The sequence below is a fragment of the Ictalurus punctatus genome, chromosome 2 (assembly GCF_001660625.3).
Source record: "Ictalurus punctatus breed USDA103 chromosome 2, Coco_2.0, whole genome shotgun sequence".
Classification (NCBI taxonomy): Eukaryota; Metazoa; Chordata; class Actinopteri; order Siluriformes; family Ictaluridae; genus Ictalurus; species Ictalurus punctatus.
In genome coordinates, this window is record NC_030417.2 from 33,946,242 (window position 1) to 33,964,602 (window position 18,361).

At 39.1% G+C, this 18,361-nt stretch overlaps 1 protein-coding gene across 1 annotated transcript; it reads left to right on the forward strand.

Annotated features, from left to right (window-relative positions):
- The first annotated feature begins 633 nt into the window (after positions 1-633).
- On the forward strand, positions 634-18,217 carry atp2a1 (ATPase sarcoplasmic/endoplasmic reticulum Ca2+ transporting 1). Its single transcript, XM_017452757.3, has 24 exons — positions 634-791; positions 927-1,064; positions 1,776-1,793; positions 2,445-2,527; positions 4,049-4,153; positions 5,303-5,441; positions 6,752-6,832; positions 6,980-7,065; positions 7,293-7,590; positions 8,229-8,395; positions 9,875-9,963; positions 10,046-10,148; positions 11,870-12,001; positions 12,310-12,435; positions 12,513-12,731; positions 12,902-13,013; positions 13,186-13,409; positions 13,709-13,929; positions 14,080-14,282; positions 14,554-14,639; positions 14,867-15,000; positions 15,746-15,863; positions 16,209-16,326; positions 17,850-18,217. The coding sequence occupies exons 2-24, from the start codon at positions 947-949 to the stop codon at positions 17,885-17,887; spliced, it is 3,018 nt and encodes a 1,005-aa protein (XP_017308246.2). The 5' UTR covers positions 634-791; positions 927-946; the 3' UTR covers positions 17,888-18,217.
- Positions 18,218-18,361: the final 144 nt, after the last annotated feature.

Sequence of the window (18,361 nt, forward strand, 5' to 3'; positions counted from 1 at the left end):
GGATGAGCTGTAGCATTGGATTCATCCTGTGATTGGCGGCATGTGGAGGCAGTGGTCCTGCAGGTTCACAATGACTTACTGTAATAGTGTACTATAGCAGACACACACACACACACACACACACACACACACACACACACACACACACACACACACACACACACACACACACACACTTTTCCATGCCTAGTCATTTGGGCTGTTAATCCCCTGAACAATATGTCCTTACTTATTCTCAGACCCATAGCTATGTCTCTTTCTCTCACATAGGAGTTACACTTGTTACATACTAGCGCCCTGATGGTGAGCCAAGGTGACCTCTTTCTGCTGCTGTAAGACCAATAAGACACTTGAGCCATCACTCACTATGCCTCCTATCCCTCACCACTCAATACCACAATCCCTGACTCCATGCCTTCCATCCTATACTGACCATGTATGTTCCAAAAACAGACACCATTTTCAGACCCCTGCTTCAAGGCTAACCCCCTCTCACACACAAATACACTCAGGCCCACAGTTGCTGCCAAATTACTCCAGTCACCTCTCTTCATCCCAAACCCTGCCCCTTCTCCATATGCATGCCACCTCAGCCAATAGGGGGTCTTGCAAAAGTGTGCCTCTAGGCAAGTGGCTTTGCGATATCTTTATAAAACCATACGGAGATGAGCAACAGTTAGCACTTTCTGTCAGCCCAGGGAGGAGAGGAGGCAAGAGCGAGCGAGGGGAGAGAGAGCGAACGACTGGGGCTGTTGATTTTGTCCCAATTTCCACACTTTTAGAAAGTGTTGGTGGGTAAACTCTGTCTCTAACGGAATTAGACCTACTTTTTCCACTTCATGGTGGACCTTTCTGAGCTCTGATTTGGGATCTGAACTTTGGTTGTTGTTTTTTTTTTTGTTTTGTTTTTTTTGTTTTTTGCAAAGCCTCCCCTTGAGCTGAGAGGATGGAGAATGCTCACATCCAGGAGCCAGCTGCATGCCTATCCTACTTTAGTGTCAGTGAGAACACGGGCCTCTCACCTGACCAGGTCAAGAGGAACCTGGACAAGTTCGGCTATAACGGTGAGGGGCACGTGAACACCTGGATGTATGGCTGGATGGATGGATGGATGCATAGATAAGGACGAAGAAGAACATTCTTTTGAGATAGACTTCTCTTTAGATTGTCTTTTAGGTTGTCCTCTCAGACTTGTAGCCTAAGTAGACAAAAGATCAAAGTCGAAATGCACAGAAAATATGGAATAATGGCAAAAAAACCCCCAAAAACCCAGAATGATCTTTGAGTAATTATATCTTACATTGTTATCTTTGGAGTACACATCCAAGCTAACATCTGTTTTCCAAGCTATCATTTATTTTATCCACAAATCTTTAGGCCTGGAAGTCTGGATATCCAATTAACTGTAGATGTTTTGGGGAAAATAAGCCTTGATGATGAACGATATTAAAAGAAAAAGAAAGGTTGAGATATTCAGCAGTAGTTCATTAAAAATAAGACATCTATAAGGCAACTAAGAGATCAATAAGGCATCTAGAGAAATCAGGGGCGGTCTTTAACCATGTGCATGAAGACTGCTGGAGACTAAAGGGCAAAGCCTCATATTAAGATAATATAAATGCTGTATTCACTAGAAAAAATTAACCATAATAATTACGCAAGACAATAATGAATATGACTTGAATATATGAATGTGTAACAATGTACACATTAATAATCTTTATTGTGCATTATTTCCTTTATCCCGCCTCTTGGACTCAACTGACGAATCACAGAGCTGCCTGCTGAGGAAGGTGAATGATTTTTGTGTGTGTGTGCTTACTCTGCTCCTTCTTGCAAGCAATTTTCAAAATTATTAGCTGATATATACACTGAGTATGGAATGAAATATGATGAATCACAGTGTTATAGGAAAATAATCAATGAGATACGGAGAGAAGGGTCAGTCTTCTTTTTTCTCTTTTTTTTCCTAGAAGTTAATAAGCAAGAAAATAGCAACACTTTTTATATCCGTTTATTGTTAGGCTTATATGATGTTGAGCATCTGCCAGTTTAAATTCCTGTGAACAAGCTGTTACTATAGAAACGAGACATTATTAATAGATTACAAGAAGTGCATTAAATAAATCCGTGATTTGAATTGCAGCCGGAACTACTGTCAGAGCTGCTATATAAAATAATTGATACTATTTGACCAATCAGAATCAAGAATTTAACAGTGCTGTGGTATAGCAAAATACAATAAACACCAAATAAACATGCCACCAGATACGCTACCAGAACTTATCAGTATCAGTCTCATAAAAAATGGAATGGGAATATTCTACACTTTACAAACTCAACTACCTTGGGATTTAACTGTAGCTTTCAGTAGTTTAAATACAGTATTAAGTAGTTCCAGCATTCATAAATACAAACATGTTTACTTTCTCAATTTCTGGTAGGTAAATCGATCTGGGAGCTGGTGGCGGAGCAGTTTGAGGATTTGTTGGTCAGGATCCTGCTGCTAGCTGCCTGCATCTCTTTTGTAAGTAAATCAATATCACCTCTTTTATTTATGTAAAAATAAAAATAAACTATAAAAATCAATTAAGAAAATAACACTGATGTACTGAGTGGGCTGTATCTGAATTCATAAGCAACCTGTAGTTTTCCCCCAGTATTTTCCCCCTTAAATAAAATACAAACTGCTTTTACCCATCCTTTACAGGATGAAAAGAAAGAGGCTATTGTTGAAAGTGAGGTGCCAATTGTGGGTGTGTAGTGCACTTAAAAGGAAGCAGGACTTCATACTCAGACACAGATAGGCATAGTTAACACTGATGTGAATGGCAGGGACACATTTGTTGCATGCCCAAGCCCTCCTGTCCATCAAAAAGTGACCTCTTCACCCTTTAGCCCTGAGCAATGCATTGTGGGTAAACAACAAGTTCAGAAGCGTGATGTATGGCAGAAGTGTTAGACTTCACAGGGATATAGTTTCACACATGCTACGTACTATTTTTAACAGATCTGAGAATTTTAGAAGATATATGTGCTTGTACAGCTTTTAACAAGTATAAAGTTTTGCATCTTATACAGTATGTTAACGATTAATCAAATACAACATTTTTTCATCGTACAAGTCTCTAGAAGTGTATGTAGGATTTTGTGTCTACTTCTAAAGCGTGACTGTTTATTGTTTCTTGCTAGTGGTGTACTGGTGATTTTTTATTTTTTTTTACTGGTGACAGTCTTAAATAGTAATGGTCCTTTATGATGCCTCGTAATGACAATATTTGGAAAAATCTGGTACAACTTTGATTTGCTGAAAAACTACTTTACCCATAAGTCACATCTGTGGTGTTACAAAATGGTCACCAATCAGAGACCATCATTCTCTCACACTTTTGCTCCGCCACTTTTTGTTTTGAAGTGTGATCATGGGGGTGACTATGCAACACTAATTCTCCTCTGTGCCAGAACAGCTGACATTGTGGCCATAAACGGCTGGAGAAAGAAAGACAGGACGGAAGGGGGGGGGGGTTTAAAGAAAAAAGGCGATCATTATTTAAAGCCAGGCTGAGGAACAGGACCCATGTACAAAAGGTCAGGGATGCAAGATATGAGGATTACTTGGTAGAGGGACAGAGATAGAAACAAAGAATAGAGCAAAGGAGAGAAGGTATTCCAGAGAGCTGGTGTTAATGTGCCATAAAATAAGTGCTGTGTGTGAGAGATTCAGGAGGAAGACACAATGAGCCGGAGCAGCTGTTCTCACACCATCTCTCCATCACAGAGAAACAGACAGAGAAAGAGGGAGAGGAATTAGAAGGGAGTATGCGATGCCGGATATGTTCATGGTGCGAAGAGAAGATGGGGTCAAGAAGATAAGAAAGATATATGAATAATGATTGTGATACAATAGAGTATTCAGGACTGAATGTCTTCTCTCTTTCTTGTTGCTTTACTAGGGTGGGGAAATAACACCTTTACTGTGACACAAACAAACACACAGATTATTGCTGTTATGATGTTATTCTGAGGAGTTTTTCTCATTGCACCTCAGGTTCTGGCGTGGTTTGAGGAGGGCGAGGAAACTGTAACTGCCTTCGTTGAGCCTTTCGTTATTCTGCTCATCCTTATTGCCAATGCTGTGGTCGGTGTTTGGCAGGTGAGGTCTCTCTCTCTCTCACTCACTCACTCTCTCTCTCTCTCTCTCTCTCTCTCTCTCTCTCTCTCAGCACTTTTAAAAAAGAATAAGCATAAGTGGATGTATAAAATAAATCTTTTTTAAACATAAACTCCAAACAATTCCAAATTTCCATTTAAAAAACTGGAGAAACTTAACGTTCTCATAATTTTCTCCAAAAAAGATGTGGCACAAATATTGGCATCCCTAAATAAAACAAAAATAAATCCCAAAAAATTGGACACTCTGTCTTTACTATTTTAAATATGTGTTGTGTTGTGTTGAGTGCTGAAAAATGTTTGTTTTCCTGAGGTATATATGGAGACAAACTGGAAAGAAAGCAAAAGACGCAAAATAAGCAGTTAAAATACTAATAAGCACGATCAGGGGATTGATTAAAAAAAAAAGGACGAAAAGTCTGGAACAGTTGAAAATTTGAGATGTAGAGTACACATAAACATACAGTCTGTCATCATTGTTCCAGCCAACATGTTGGCCACAGTACCGTCTTGATCATTAGTGAAAAGAAAAAACAATAACGGCATACAACGAAAAGCCCTGTACAAACAGACTGTGAATTATTGATGATTTTCATTATTTTTCCCAAAACCAGGTTGCCTCTGCAGGAGGTTAATACTTGATCATTCTTAGATCAAATGCAAAATGTATCAAAATCAACACAGAAATAATAGCAGGAGTACAAAATGTAACAATGGCAACCTTAGTCATCATATATTTTAAAACATGTGGGTTGAACCAGGGAGTCCACATGCACAAACCTAAGAACATGAAGGACCCTGATATGTTCTGCATGAGGATTCATTTTCACAAAGGGTCAAGACTTTTTAAACTGACTATACATATGCAGAGACTGGAAAGGGAATATGGTATCTTTTTGTGGTGCAATGGTCAAATGTGAATCCCAGTAGATCCTTAGGCTCTTGAAGGCTTGTAATAAAGTAGCCTTATTGTCATGGTATAGAAGGCTGGTCAGATTTCAGTAAGGTCCATATGGACATAACAGTGCTCATCTGGAAACTATGCATGCCAGGGGAAGAAGAAGGGCTCTGTGCAGTAAAGGGAGGGGGTGGGAAATAAGGAATGACTTTGGATGAATACTTCCTTCCTCAGGAGCGCAACGCCGAGAGCGCCATTGAGGCTCTGAAAGAGTATGAGCCAGAGATGGGCAAGGTGTACCGAGCTGACAGGAAGAGCGTGCAGAGGATCAAGGCCAGGGAGATCGTCCCTGGAGACATTGTGGAAGTGTCAGGTACACACACACACACACACACACACACACACACACACACACACACACACACACACACACACACACACACACACACACACACACACACACACACACACACACACACAAATCACTGGCTTCATCAAACCTAAAATGGGAAATACCAACACAGATGACCAACATGGCCACCTATGATACTCGTCCTTGAGGGAGTTAAACTATTCTTTTACAGTAATCAGAATAAGTGTGTGTGTAAAAGGGAATTAAAAGAAAGAGAGATAGAGAGAGGGAGAAAGAGGGGGAATAAAGGGATCAGAGAAGGTTAAGAGATCTCATCAAGAGCACGGTGTATAAAGCTAGTGTATAAATATGGCCCAGCACCTGTCTTCCACTTGCCCCTTCTCAATCCCTCTTTCTCTCTCTCTCTCTCTCTCTCTCTCTCTCTCTCGCTCTCTCTCTCTCTCTCTCTCTCTCTCTCCTTCTCTTTCATTCTCCCACCTGTTCACTCCTCATCACTCTTTTCTCTCTGTTGTCAGCTGGTTCATGGCTTTTTGCAGACTCAGTGTGTTCTTTTTCTCTGTCTATCTACCTCTCTTCAAGCTCAATTTTTCCTAATACATTCCCAAAAATGTATTTATCTTATATAACTATAACGATATAACTGTACGATAATCTTTGTATAACTTTGTAACTTGTAAATATAAAAGATTATTATAGGATTATGAGGCCACACATTTTTTATGAATCATCAGTTTCAGCTGGAATTTTTTTTTTTTTTTTTTTTTTTAGAAATTCTCTTCCATTGTTGGTCTGATGAAGACCAAAACAACAACAGCAAAAACAAAAAACAAAAAAACAAAAAAAGAAATCAGACCTGGAATAAAAATATATATATATATATATATATATATATATATATATTTTTATAATTATCACCTATTATATATAGGTAAAGCCTAGACAGTGAAAACATCCTATTATTATTATTATTATTATTATTATTATTATTATTAGCAGTAGTAGTAGTAGTAGTAGTAGTAGTAGTAGTAGAAGAAGTAGTAATAATAGTACTAGTAGTAGTAGTAATAGTACTAGTAGCAGTAGTAATAGAAGTAGTAGTAGTAATAGTGCTACTAGCAGCAGTAGTAGTAGAAGTAGTAGTAGTAGTAGTAGTAGTAGTAGCAGTAGTAATAATAATAATAGTAGAAGTAGTAACAGTAATAGTAATAGTAGTAGAAGTATTAGTAGTAATAGGAGTAATAGTAATAATAGTAGAAGTAGTAGTAGTAGTAGTAATATGTGTGTGTGTGTGTGTTCTCTCTTTCCTGCAGTTGGTGATAAAGTCCCTGCTGATATCAGAATCACTTCAATCAAATCCACAACTCTGCGTGTTGATCAGTCCATCCTTACTGGTACAGGCTCCTAGACATATAACATTAAAGACATTAACCACTATAAAAGGTTGCAGTCTGACATTTAGTCAGACATTTATACATACAATGAAGTCAAATAATATTGTTAACCACCAATAAACACCTGTAACTCTCCGTTTCTTATAGGTGAGTCTGTGAGTGTGATTAAGCACACAGAGGCTGTACCTGACCCCAGAGCCGTCAATCAGGACAAGAAGAACATGCTCTTCTCTGTGAGTCTCTCTTTCATTACCATTCAATATTCATTCATTTTATCTCACATCAGCCCTTTAACCATTTCTCCATTAACCATTTCGAGTATGTAACTACACATCTGTTTATCAGTCTTCCTTACAAAATATCTGCAGTTTTCATCATCTATCCACACCTCCTCCTTTCTATAGCCTACCATCTTCATCAATTGTATATTAACTAACCCATTTATGTCTATCCTGTACAGGGAACTAACATCGCTGCAGGAAAAGCCATTGGTGTAGCTGTGGCCACCGGCGTCTCCACAGAGATTGGAAAGATCCGTGACCAGATGGCAGCCACTGAACAGGAGAAGACGCCACTGCAGCAGAAGTTGGATGAGTTTGGAGAGCAGCTCTCAAAGGTCATCTCGCTCATCTGTGTGGCCGTGTGGCTCATCAACATTGGCCACTTCAATGACCCCGTTCACGGTGGCTCCTGGATCCGTGGCGCCATTTATTATTTTAAAATCGCTGTGGCCCTGGCTGTGGCTGCCATCCCTGAGGGTGAGATACTAATGACTATTATACCACATCCCTGTAGAATTCTTCATTCTGATTGGTCAGACAGTTCCAGCTCTAACAAAAGGCGGAGGCAGCAAGGCAAATCACAGGTTTTAATTAATGCAGTTTTTCTAATACATTATTGTTTCTATAGCAACAGCGAATAACTTGTATGGTGGATGCTCCACATAACCTAAGCCCAATAATAAATGCATTAAAAATGTTATTCAACAAGAACAACATATGAAATTATGAAGTTGGGAGACATTTATTTAACATTTATGAAAGGAGTGTCAGTGCTTTGTAATAGTAGTTTTTCCACCACAGGAAAGTCTTCAGGACAGAAGAGTTTGCTCTTTTAGGTTTCTCAGAAACAAGCTACTATTAACCTATATTGTAAAAGATAACAGGAACTAACTTGTTTCACAGATGTTCCACAACATTAAATGCAACTATAAACTGCTAAAAATGATGACATGCCTAATATAAATGCTGAAAATTTGTTATAGATTAAGAGCAATAAAACGCATTGGGACGTGAAAAAATCAACTTCAGGGACGTAACAGTAGCTCTGCTTTACATTGGGTTGCATGTAGTCTTGTTTAATGGATTCTTTTCTGTATCTGACTGGGGGTTGGTAGGTCTTCCTGCTGTGATTACTACATGCTTGGCTCTGGGCACACGCCGTATGGCAAAGAAGAATGCCATTGTGCGCTCTCTACCATCTGTGGAGACGCTGGGCTGTACCTCAGTCATCTGCTCTGACAAGACTGGCACTCTGACCACCAACCAGATGTGTGTGACCAAGGTGGGTAACACACACAGGTTAGGTTTGGTAAGGTTAAATTTAGCTAAGTTTGATTAGGTTAAGTTTCATTAGAAAAAAAGAGTTTGGCAAGCATTAATTGGACTGTTAATAGTTGTAGCTGTGTAAAGGGGTTCTATTTGAGATGTTCCTGAAATAGACATGTTTTGTTGTAAGGGTTTTTAGGGACAGACCATAGAATCCTTTGGGGTGCTAAAGATACAAAGAATTTGTGAACCCATTTCTTTTAGATTCCAGCAGTATGTAACAGAAACTAACCTAACTGAACGTAACCCAAAGGAACCTGAACTGAGCCTAAGATAATCTAACACAACCTAGCCAAACCTAATAAAACAGACATTTATTTCATCTAGCACCCTAAAAAAATCGTTGGTTTGTCCAAACCATGAAGGAACCCTTAGAAATCCATACAAGAACCTGGCAACAAAGTGTTGTTCTTTCAGAAACTGTTTCAAGTAGAACTCCTTTGGGATAACTCTTGAGTTGTGTGATCTAACTCAGTGGAACCTAAACTACGTGAGCCTACTCTATACTTTTAAAGAAGTATAATTAATGGTTAATGGTTTCTAACAAGGATCTGCTGGGTTCTATTGGATTAAGTTATACTCTTAGAAAAAGGAGCCTCTGTGGTTCTTTGGATAGTTCATGGTTGCTTTTCTGAAAGGAAAATCCTTCTACATAGATGTATGGACTTACATAGAACCTTTAAAGACATGGACAAACCAACAAGTTCTTTATTACTACATGGAACTTTTTTGTAACCAAAGAATGCAGGTTAAACATATTAATGTTTGGTTCTTTTGCCTCTGTTCATTTAGACATACTCATAAGCATACTCCTGATGGAAAAAAAGCTCTTACTTCAAAGATTAAGCTTACAGTATGTCTTGTATCAGAAAGAAGACAGAAGTGCATAGACGTAAGGGATGCTCAGTGTCTTGGGGCATCACATAAGTCTTTTGCAAGATGGTTCAGTTGTTACGATGCATATGTTATGAATAGGGAGACCTATAATTTTGGAGGTATTAACTATACTCCTGTTGGTTTGGTTGCTGTTGGTGGTTGGTAGCTTGGTAAAGAAACTGGTTTAAACATTATATTAAAATAAATTACAATGTCACAACAGGAGAAGGGGGGGGGGCAAACAACATGAAGTACTCCAAGTTTTAGATTACAAACAGTGTTTATAGATATCAAATCAATTATATTTCATTTCAATTCAGTTTTATTAGTCGTACTGTATGCTGATTGAAACTGATGTGATTATTCCAAGATATGTGAGGATCCACCACAGACAGTATTTTCTGTAATTGGAATAAGGTTCAGAGCAGAAAAATTAGACTTGGCTCAGTTCTTTTGTTGTAGCAGATACACTGTGAGCAAAGTGTGTCTTTTTTTTCTTCTTCAAATTTGTTACTATAAAAATATAATCCTAATAAAAGTGTCTAAATTGTCTGTTTAGATGTTCATCATTGAGAAGGTGGAAGGGGACAATGTGACTCTTGATCAATATGATATCTCTGGCTCAAAATACACACCTGAAGGAGAAGTGTAAGTAAACAACAAATTACTGGGCAAATATGTACAAAACAAAAAAATATATGCATACTGATTATGGAGACACACTCTACAGAACTAAAAGTGGTCTTCCAGTGAAATGTGGCCAGTATGATGGGCTGGTTGAGCTGGCTACCATCTGTGCCCTGTGTAACGACTCCTCTCTGGATTATAATGAGGTCAGCACTTTCTCTCCCACATACTCACTTTCCTGCATAACTTTTCTTCAATTCCTTGCTAATGTTCATATGAAGTGCTTGTAATGGTAAAGTTTTGTCTTTATTTTTGGTCTCTATTCTGCTCCAGTTGTCTCTACTACAACCCCAAGTTGGGACAGTATGGAAAATGCAAAAAAACAAACAAACAAAAAGAGTCATTTGAAAATTCAACAGTACATCCTGTACTAAATTGAAAGCACATTATAAAACACATAATTTGATGTTTTACTTTGTGAATTTAATTTAATTTTGAAAATATACACTCATTCCAAATCTGATGACTACAACACACTCCAAAAAAGTCGGGACAGTCGACTGTTTACCACTTTGTAACATCACCTTTTCTTTTAATAACACTTTAATAACATTAAGCATTTGGACACTGAAGACACCAGTTGGTTAAGTTTAGCAAGTGGAAATTTCTCCCATTCATCTATTATGCATTTCTTCAGCTGCGTGACTGTATGGGGTCTTCGTTGCTTTATTTTGCGCTCCATAATGTGCCGATTCTCAATCGGAGACAGGTCAGGACTGCAGCAGGCCATGCTAGCACCCACACGCTCTGCTTACGCAACCATGCGCTTGTAATCCAGGCAGAATGTGGTTTGGCGTTGCCCTGCTCTGGATGGCAGCATATGTTGCTCCAAAATGTGTGCATATCTTTCTGCATTAACGCTGCCCTCACAAATGTGCAGGTTACCCATGCCATGTGGACTGACACACCCCTGTACCATGACAGACGCTGGCTTTTGGACTTGACACTGATAACAGCTTGGATGGTCCTTTGCCTCTTTGGCCCTAAGAACACGACGGCTGTTTTGTCCAAAAACTATTTGAAATGTTGACTCATCAGACCACAAAACACAATTCTACTGTGCTACTGTCCATCTCAGATGAGACCAAGCCCAGAGAAGTCGGCGGTGCTTCTGGACAGTGTTGATGACAGGCTTCTGCTTTGCATAGTAAAACCTTCACTTGCATCTGTGGATGCAGCGGCTAATGGTGTCGACTGAAAAAGGTTTCCCAAAGTATTCCCGAGCCCAGGTCAGGATATCCATTACAGACTCATGACAGTTTTTACACAGTGATGTCTGAGGGATCGAAGATCACGCACATTCAGAAGTGGTTTTCAGCCTTGCTCATTACGCACAGAGATTTGACCAGATTCCTTGAATCTCTTCACTATATTGTGCACTGTAGGAGGTGAAATGCCCAAAATCCTACTGATTTGTTTTTGGGGAATGTTGTTCTCCAAGTGTTGGATTATTAGTTGAAGCATCTGTTGGCAGATTGGTGAGCCTCGACCCATCCTTGCTCTTGAAGGACTAGGTCTTTTTTGGAGGCTCCTTATATACTATGATTAGACGATTGCCTCACCTGTTTCACATCACCTTCTTATTTCAACTTGTCACATCGCTATTAGTCCTAAACTGCCCGTCCCAACTTTTTTGGAACATGTTGCATGCATCAATTTCAAAATAAACGTTTACCTTCAAAAAACTATGCAGTCGATTAGGTAAAACATCAAATACCTTGTCTTTATACATTTTTTTTTGTTTGTTTAAATACAACTCAAAGTACATTTACAGATCACTCCTCTTTGTTTTTATTAGCATTTTCCATACTGTCCCAACTTTTTTGGAATTGGGGTTGTATGAAAATGTATTCTTTCTGTCTGATAGTCTAAGGGAATCTATGAGAAGGTAGGTGAAGCCACTGAGACTGCACTCTGCTGCCTGGTGGAAAAGATGAATGTGTTCAACACTGAAGTCCGTGGCCTGTCCAAGGTGGAGCGAGCCAATGCCTGTTGCACTGTAAGTATGATTACTGTACTATTTTATTATATTACTTCGGCATTTCATGGGTTATAACAATGCCAAATAATCCACTACACCTTAATTCTCGAAATTTCTCATTGTACACCAGTTTTTCTTTTACACCTGTAAAAATTGCTGGATCACATTTCAAAATTCTACAAAATGATTTTTAAAAGATGTGGACTGTATGAAACCCTTATCATTGCACTCTTAGAAAAGGGTTACTTAGTGGGTCTTCAGAGAGTTCTAGCTTTCTAAAAGGATTCTACTTTGTCTAATTGTGTTACCTCTGGCTTCTTCACTAGGTAATCAAGCAGCTGATGAAGAAGGAGTTCACACTGGAATTCTCCCGTGACAGGAAGTCCATGTCTGTCTACTGCTCTCCATCCAAGCCCTCCAAGGCGTCTCTTGGCAATAAGATGTTTGTCAAGGTTAGTGAACCTTTTGACAAACATTTATAGTCAAAATATGCACTCACTGAACCTTCTCTTAACAAATCTTCATGCAGGGTGCTCCTGAGGGTGTGGTTGACAGATGTGCGTATGTGCGTGTGGGATCTACACGCATACCCCTGACTGGCCCTGTGAAAGAAAAGATCATGGCTGTGATTAAGGAATGGGGAACTGGCCGCGACACCCTGCGCTGCCTGGCTCTGGCCACTCGAGACTCCCCTCTGAGGAAAGAGGAGATGAAGTTGGAGGATGCCACTAAGTTTGCTGACTATGAGGTGAGTAGATAGATAGATGAAAGAGCAGGTTCTAACAAAAAAGGGGTAGAACCTGATGAATGCCACTGGTAGAACATCTATGTATGTTATGACATTTTTAAGAGTGTATTCTTGGATGCTGTTAAGATCTAATCTCCACCGACCTCACCAAGCTTTTCTATGCTCCTCAGACTGATCTCACCTTTGTGGGATGTGTTGGCATGTTGGATCCCCCTCGCAAAGAGGTCATGGGCTCCATCAAGCTGTGCAAGGCTGCTGGCATCCGAGTCATTATGATCACTGGTGAGAAGCATCGCTTCCTACATATCAACTTTCTACTACTTTTTAATCTATACTAGATCTTGCACAAGATCTTCTTCCACTATTTCTCACTCTTTGACATGTCCTGTTTCTCCTCCTTCATTATCCCATTATCAGCCCTGTAGAACTACAACATCTTCTCCCTCTCTCACAGGTGATAACAAGGGCACTGCTGTGGCTATCTGCCGTCGTATTGGCATCTTCGGAGAGGATGAAGATGTCACTGGGCGTGCTTTCACAGGTCGAGAGTTTGATGACCTACCCCTGACACAACAGAGAGAGGCGGTGCGAAAGGCCTGCTGCTATGCCCGTGTCGAGCCTTCTCACAAAAGCAAGATTGTAGAATTCCTGCAGAGTTATGATGAGATCACAGCCATGGTGAGAGGGCTACAAAACTCTCAGAGCATCCTCAACAGTAGACCTTTACTAGGTTACAATTACAATATATTAATTTATAGATATCTTCATGCTGCTTAAATGGAATTTAGCACATTTGAATTATATGTCAACAAGATATCCTTATGTATGATATAGACTTATATATAGTCAGCTATTCCTATGGAGTCCCTATGGAGTTCTCGTCATTGCTGTTCTGATGGTTTCCAGCACATTTCCTATTCCAGCAATAAGTCAGTATGTTCAGCTTTTAAAAATAAAAACGTAATGTCCTTCAACAGACTGGTGATGGTGTGAATGATGCTCCTGCCCTGAAGAAGGCAGAGATTGGTATTGCCATGGGCTCTGGTACAGCCGTTGCCAAGTCAGCCTCTGAGATGGTCCTGGCCGATGACAACTTCTCTTCTATCGTGTCTGCTGTTGAGGAAGGCAGAGCCATCTACAACAATATGAAGCAGTTCATCCGCTACCTTATCTCCTCCAATGTGGGAGAGGTTGTCTGGTGAGTAACATTGCAATCTCAGTTCTCACTCAGAACTGTTCCTGTGTTATCCCACTTTCCTCATGATGACATCAAGCAATCCGAATACATTAAAGACTAATTTTAACTACTGAAACTATTATAAACTTCCCTATCCTCTTTCCCTATCAGTATCTTCCTGACTGCTGCTCTTGGTCTGCCTGAGGCCCTGATCCCAGTGCAGTTGTTGTGGGTGAATCTGGTCACTGATGGTCTACCTGCTACTGCTCTGGGTTTTAACCCCCCTGACTTGGATATCATGGGAAAGGCTCCTCGATCTCCCAGAGAACCACTAATTTCTGGCTGGCTCTTCTTCAGATACCTGGCCATTGGAGGTACCGTAATGCAGTTACCATTACTTTACGGACCGAAAATAGTTCCAAAATATGATAATGACAGATAATGTCTCCAGCTTAGACTGTACAATCAAATTAGAAATGTTTAAAAACAGATCTGATATGCATCTCGCCTTATTCTTGATCTCAGCAACATAAACTGCATATAGTGCAGAACCCTAACCACTGAACCACCTGCTATCTACAAGGAATGATATACTTCATTAACTCATCTTTGGGTGTCTGTACTTCCCTTTTTGTTCTCCTTCAGGTTATGTTGGAGCTGCTACTGTGGCTGCTGCTGCATGGTGGTTCATTTACTGTGAGGAAGGCCCAATGGTGACCTTCTACCAACTGGTGAGTTCAGCCTCCGAATTACTACCACATAGCCTTATACAGTGTTTCCTAACACTTTACTGCAAATAAGAGTTGCTTCCTTTGCTCCAAGCATGTTCTAAACTCTATAAATGGCATATTAATGAGCTGAGCAAGTTTACATTTTAAAAGATTGGTCAATTTTACATGGCTTTTTAATCAGATGGCCAACTCCAATAGTACTCACTGCATGGCCCTGTGTTCCTCAGTCCCACTTCATGCAGTGCACTGAAGAGAATGAGGACTTCGCTGACATTGAATGTGAGGTGTTTGAGTCTGCTCCCCCGATGACCATGGCCCTGTCTGTGCTGGTCACCATTGAGATGTGCAACGCCCTCAACAGGTCAGACTGAAACAAACTTTTGATGCTTTACTGTCTGCCACCTCAATAAAACTGCTCAACAGTCATTCATTTAGAAGGAAATCATCTCACACAAAGTAGCAACGCATTATACAGGAAGAAATCCATGTTAGCACTGATATATCCATCCTGAAAATTGTCCAGATTATGGTTGACTGCAAATGTTTGCATCCCCAAGGTAAAAATAAAGGTTTGAAGTTAAGAAGTTGAAAATGTAGCTGTCTCATACAACTGGACAGAGCTAAAAAGACAACAGTTTGAAACGAGCCTAGTATGGTTTTTGAATTAGACTTGACAGCACAGTAACTCAAAAGTTCACAGTTCACTCCAAAGTACAAGTTTTTATGTTGCCATTATACCAAAAAACATGAGCTTGACAATAATACCACGTTTTCAATTACGCCAGTTGTATGTAAATTTGCATCAAAACTAGTGTTAGTGATAGTCACCGCTTGCATGCTATTAAAAATAACCCTAAAGAACTGTGAGTAATGATTCTTAGTTCAAAGCAAAGAAAATACAAAGGCAAAGCCATTTGTAAGCAAATCTGATTATAAACATATTCATACTGTAATTGAAGTGGGCGTGTTAGAGCAAGGAAAACACTCAAATGGATCAGCAGAAGGTACTCCATGACTAGAGTTGGGAACTTGTGGTTTAATATCTTGGTATCTTGATGTTTTTTTTCAGTACAAATATCCTGCATAACCTTTGTATGTGTGTGCAGCTTGTCGGAGAACCAGTCCCTGATACGTATGCCACCCTGGAGCAACCTCTGGCTGGTGGCTGCAATGTCCCTGTCGATGTCCCTACACTTTATGATCATCTATGTCGATCCTCTGCCTGTGAGTCCCACTGCCAATTCATTCCCCTAAAGACACAATTTAACAAATCTACATTTCTACTTCTACATTTTCTTGATTGCAAAAGAAATGTACATACTCACATACCATATACATACTCATAGACACACCTACATTTTCATATACATACTCATAGATATACCCATGTGTGTGTGTGTGTGTGTATATATATATATATATATATATATATATATATATATATATATATATATATATATATATATATATATATATATATATATATATATAAATAAATAAATGTACTCATAGACACACCTACATTGCCATATAGTATTTGCCCCCATCCTGATTTCTTTTGCACTACAGATGATTTTCAAGTTGACTCATCTGAATCTGGAACAGTGGATGATAGTGCTGAAGCTCTCTCTTCCCGTCATCCTCATCGATGAGGTGCTCAAGTACATCTCTCGCACCTACTTGGAACGTAAGTGAACTCCTTAACAGTCAATATAAATCAATAAAAACTGATTATACGGAACATTCATATTATACCAAAGTGTTCAAGTAAGAGTCTTCATCTTAAATGTTTAAAACAATTTTCCTAATCAGACTAAATGTTAAGAAATGCTAATTTACTAGGATGCTCCCTTCCCTCCTTTACAACTCTATTGCCCTCTATGTCTTTTCCTCTTCCCTTTCCTGAACCTCACTCACCTCAACTACTTCACTTTCATTCCTTACCTTCTCCTCTCATCTCCTTCATGATTTTATTCCAGCCTAATACTGTTCCCTTCACAATTGCTGTAACAATGCAAGGTATCCCACAATCCGCCCTGTCCTTTTCCTAAGCTTAAGATCTGTCTGTGTGTTCCTGTGTGCCAAAAAAAGGCTGCTAAGTGAGTATGTATGTTAGTGTTGTGTGTTTTTTATGGATGCATTATTTCACATTGGCACATCAAATATTCAACATTGTTTACATGGACAGCAGTAATCTAATTATTGACCTTACTCTGAGTAAGATAATATTGTGATTAAGGTGTTTACATGAGTCGCTTTTAGAATACTCCTTTCATGTACCCGTTTTACATGTTATAAAACATAATTAGATTAACATCACACGTCATTACGTCACCGCACCACGCTGTCCGACGTCCTTCCAGAATTTCACGTATTAACATACAGTTCGTCTTCGTTATGGTACCGTATATATAGTTTTGGGTATTTTTATTTTTCAGTTTTACGAACGCTTCCAGTGCGGTTAATTATTTGTCATGCTATACGTGCTAATAGACAAATGCTTGAAGCCGTGGGCTGCGTCCCAAAACTGCGTATTTACCTTCTATATAGTAGCCGAGATACTTTCGCCTGCTATAGGCCTATAGTAGGCAAGTACGCGGTTTGGGACGCAGCCGTGCTCTCGTTTGCCGTAAAACGGTTGAGCGCTGCCGTGCGTGTACGTGTCCTGTCGCAAAATGCGGTGAAAACTCACACACGACGTTAATAGTGTGATTAAGGTGTGTACATGTCTGTAATACATGTCGATAATGCGACTAAAACAGGAGTACTCCACGTCTTAATTCGATTTGTGTTTACTTCGAGTATGACTTTAATCGGAGTAATTAAAAATTGCTGTTTACATGCTAGTTTCTTAATCAGAGTATCGTCTTAATCGAGTTAATAGTGGATTATTGTTGTCAATGTAAATGCACTGTTGCACTGTCATCATGCAGTCTGGTTGATGTGGACTTTGGAAATGGCAAATCATATCCAGTGTACAAAAAGGATATGAGAGTGTGTTTGAGTATATAATGAATGACTAAGGCTCCTAATATTAGATTTCATTTAGAGTTATGGATTATTTCCATTTGCATGGGGTAACAAAATGCAATTAAATTACTCGGTGCTTCCATGAACATGGCCGACTAAAGTGGATGGTAATGATCACTGGCTCGGAGCTAAACCTCCTGTATACTTGGTGTCTTACATGCATGTCTTTTGTCTCTCTAGAGAAAGAAGAGAACCTGGTGTCTAAGAGATGGGACTAAGACACAGAAAGCTGACAAGTAGATGAAATGAGAAAGAACTGGCTTTAAAGAATGAGCACAATTATGTCTCATGAAAGGAATTACAACAAAACATTCAAGCAACTAACAGTGAACAAGCCAACAAGCGTGAAAATACAAAAAAAAAGGAAGAAAAAAATGAAAGAAAATATATAAAACACACAATGTTCTGTGAATATGAATGTGATCTAAGTTTATGTATTTAAATAAATTTACATTATAAGCAGCTACCTAATATTTTAAGGATTCTATTCCTAAAAAAAAAAAAAAAAAAAATGTATTTCTTAATAAAGATATATATTTTAAAAAATATATCTGGCTCTGTTCTGTGTCTCTTAAAGTGGATAAATGCCATTACATGAGAGTATGAATAATGCTACGGTTTAATTAAATCCTACAGGGTTCGTTTGTGTCCAGTCATATTTACATAAATATTGTATGTGTAAAACCAGTGCA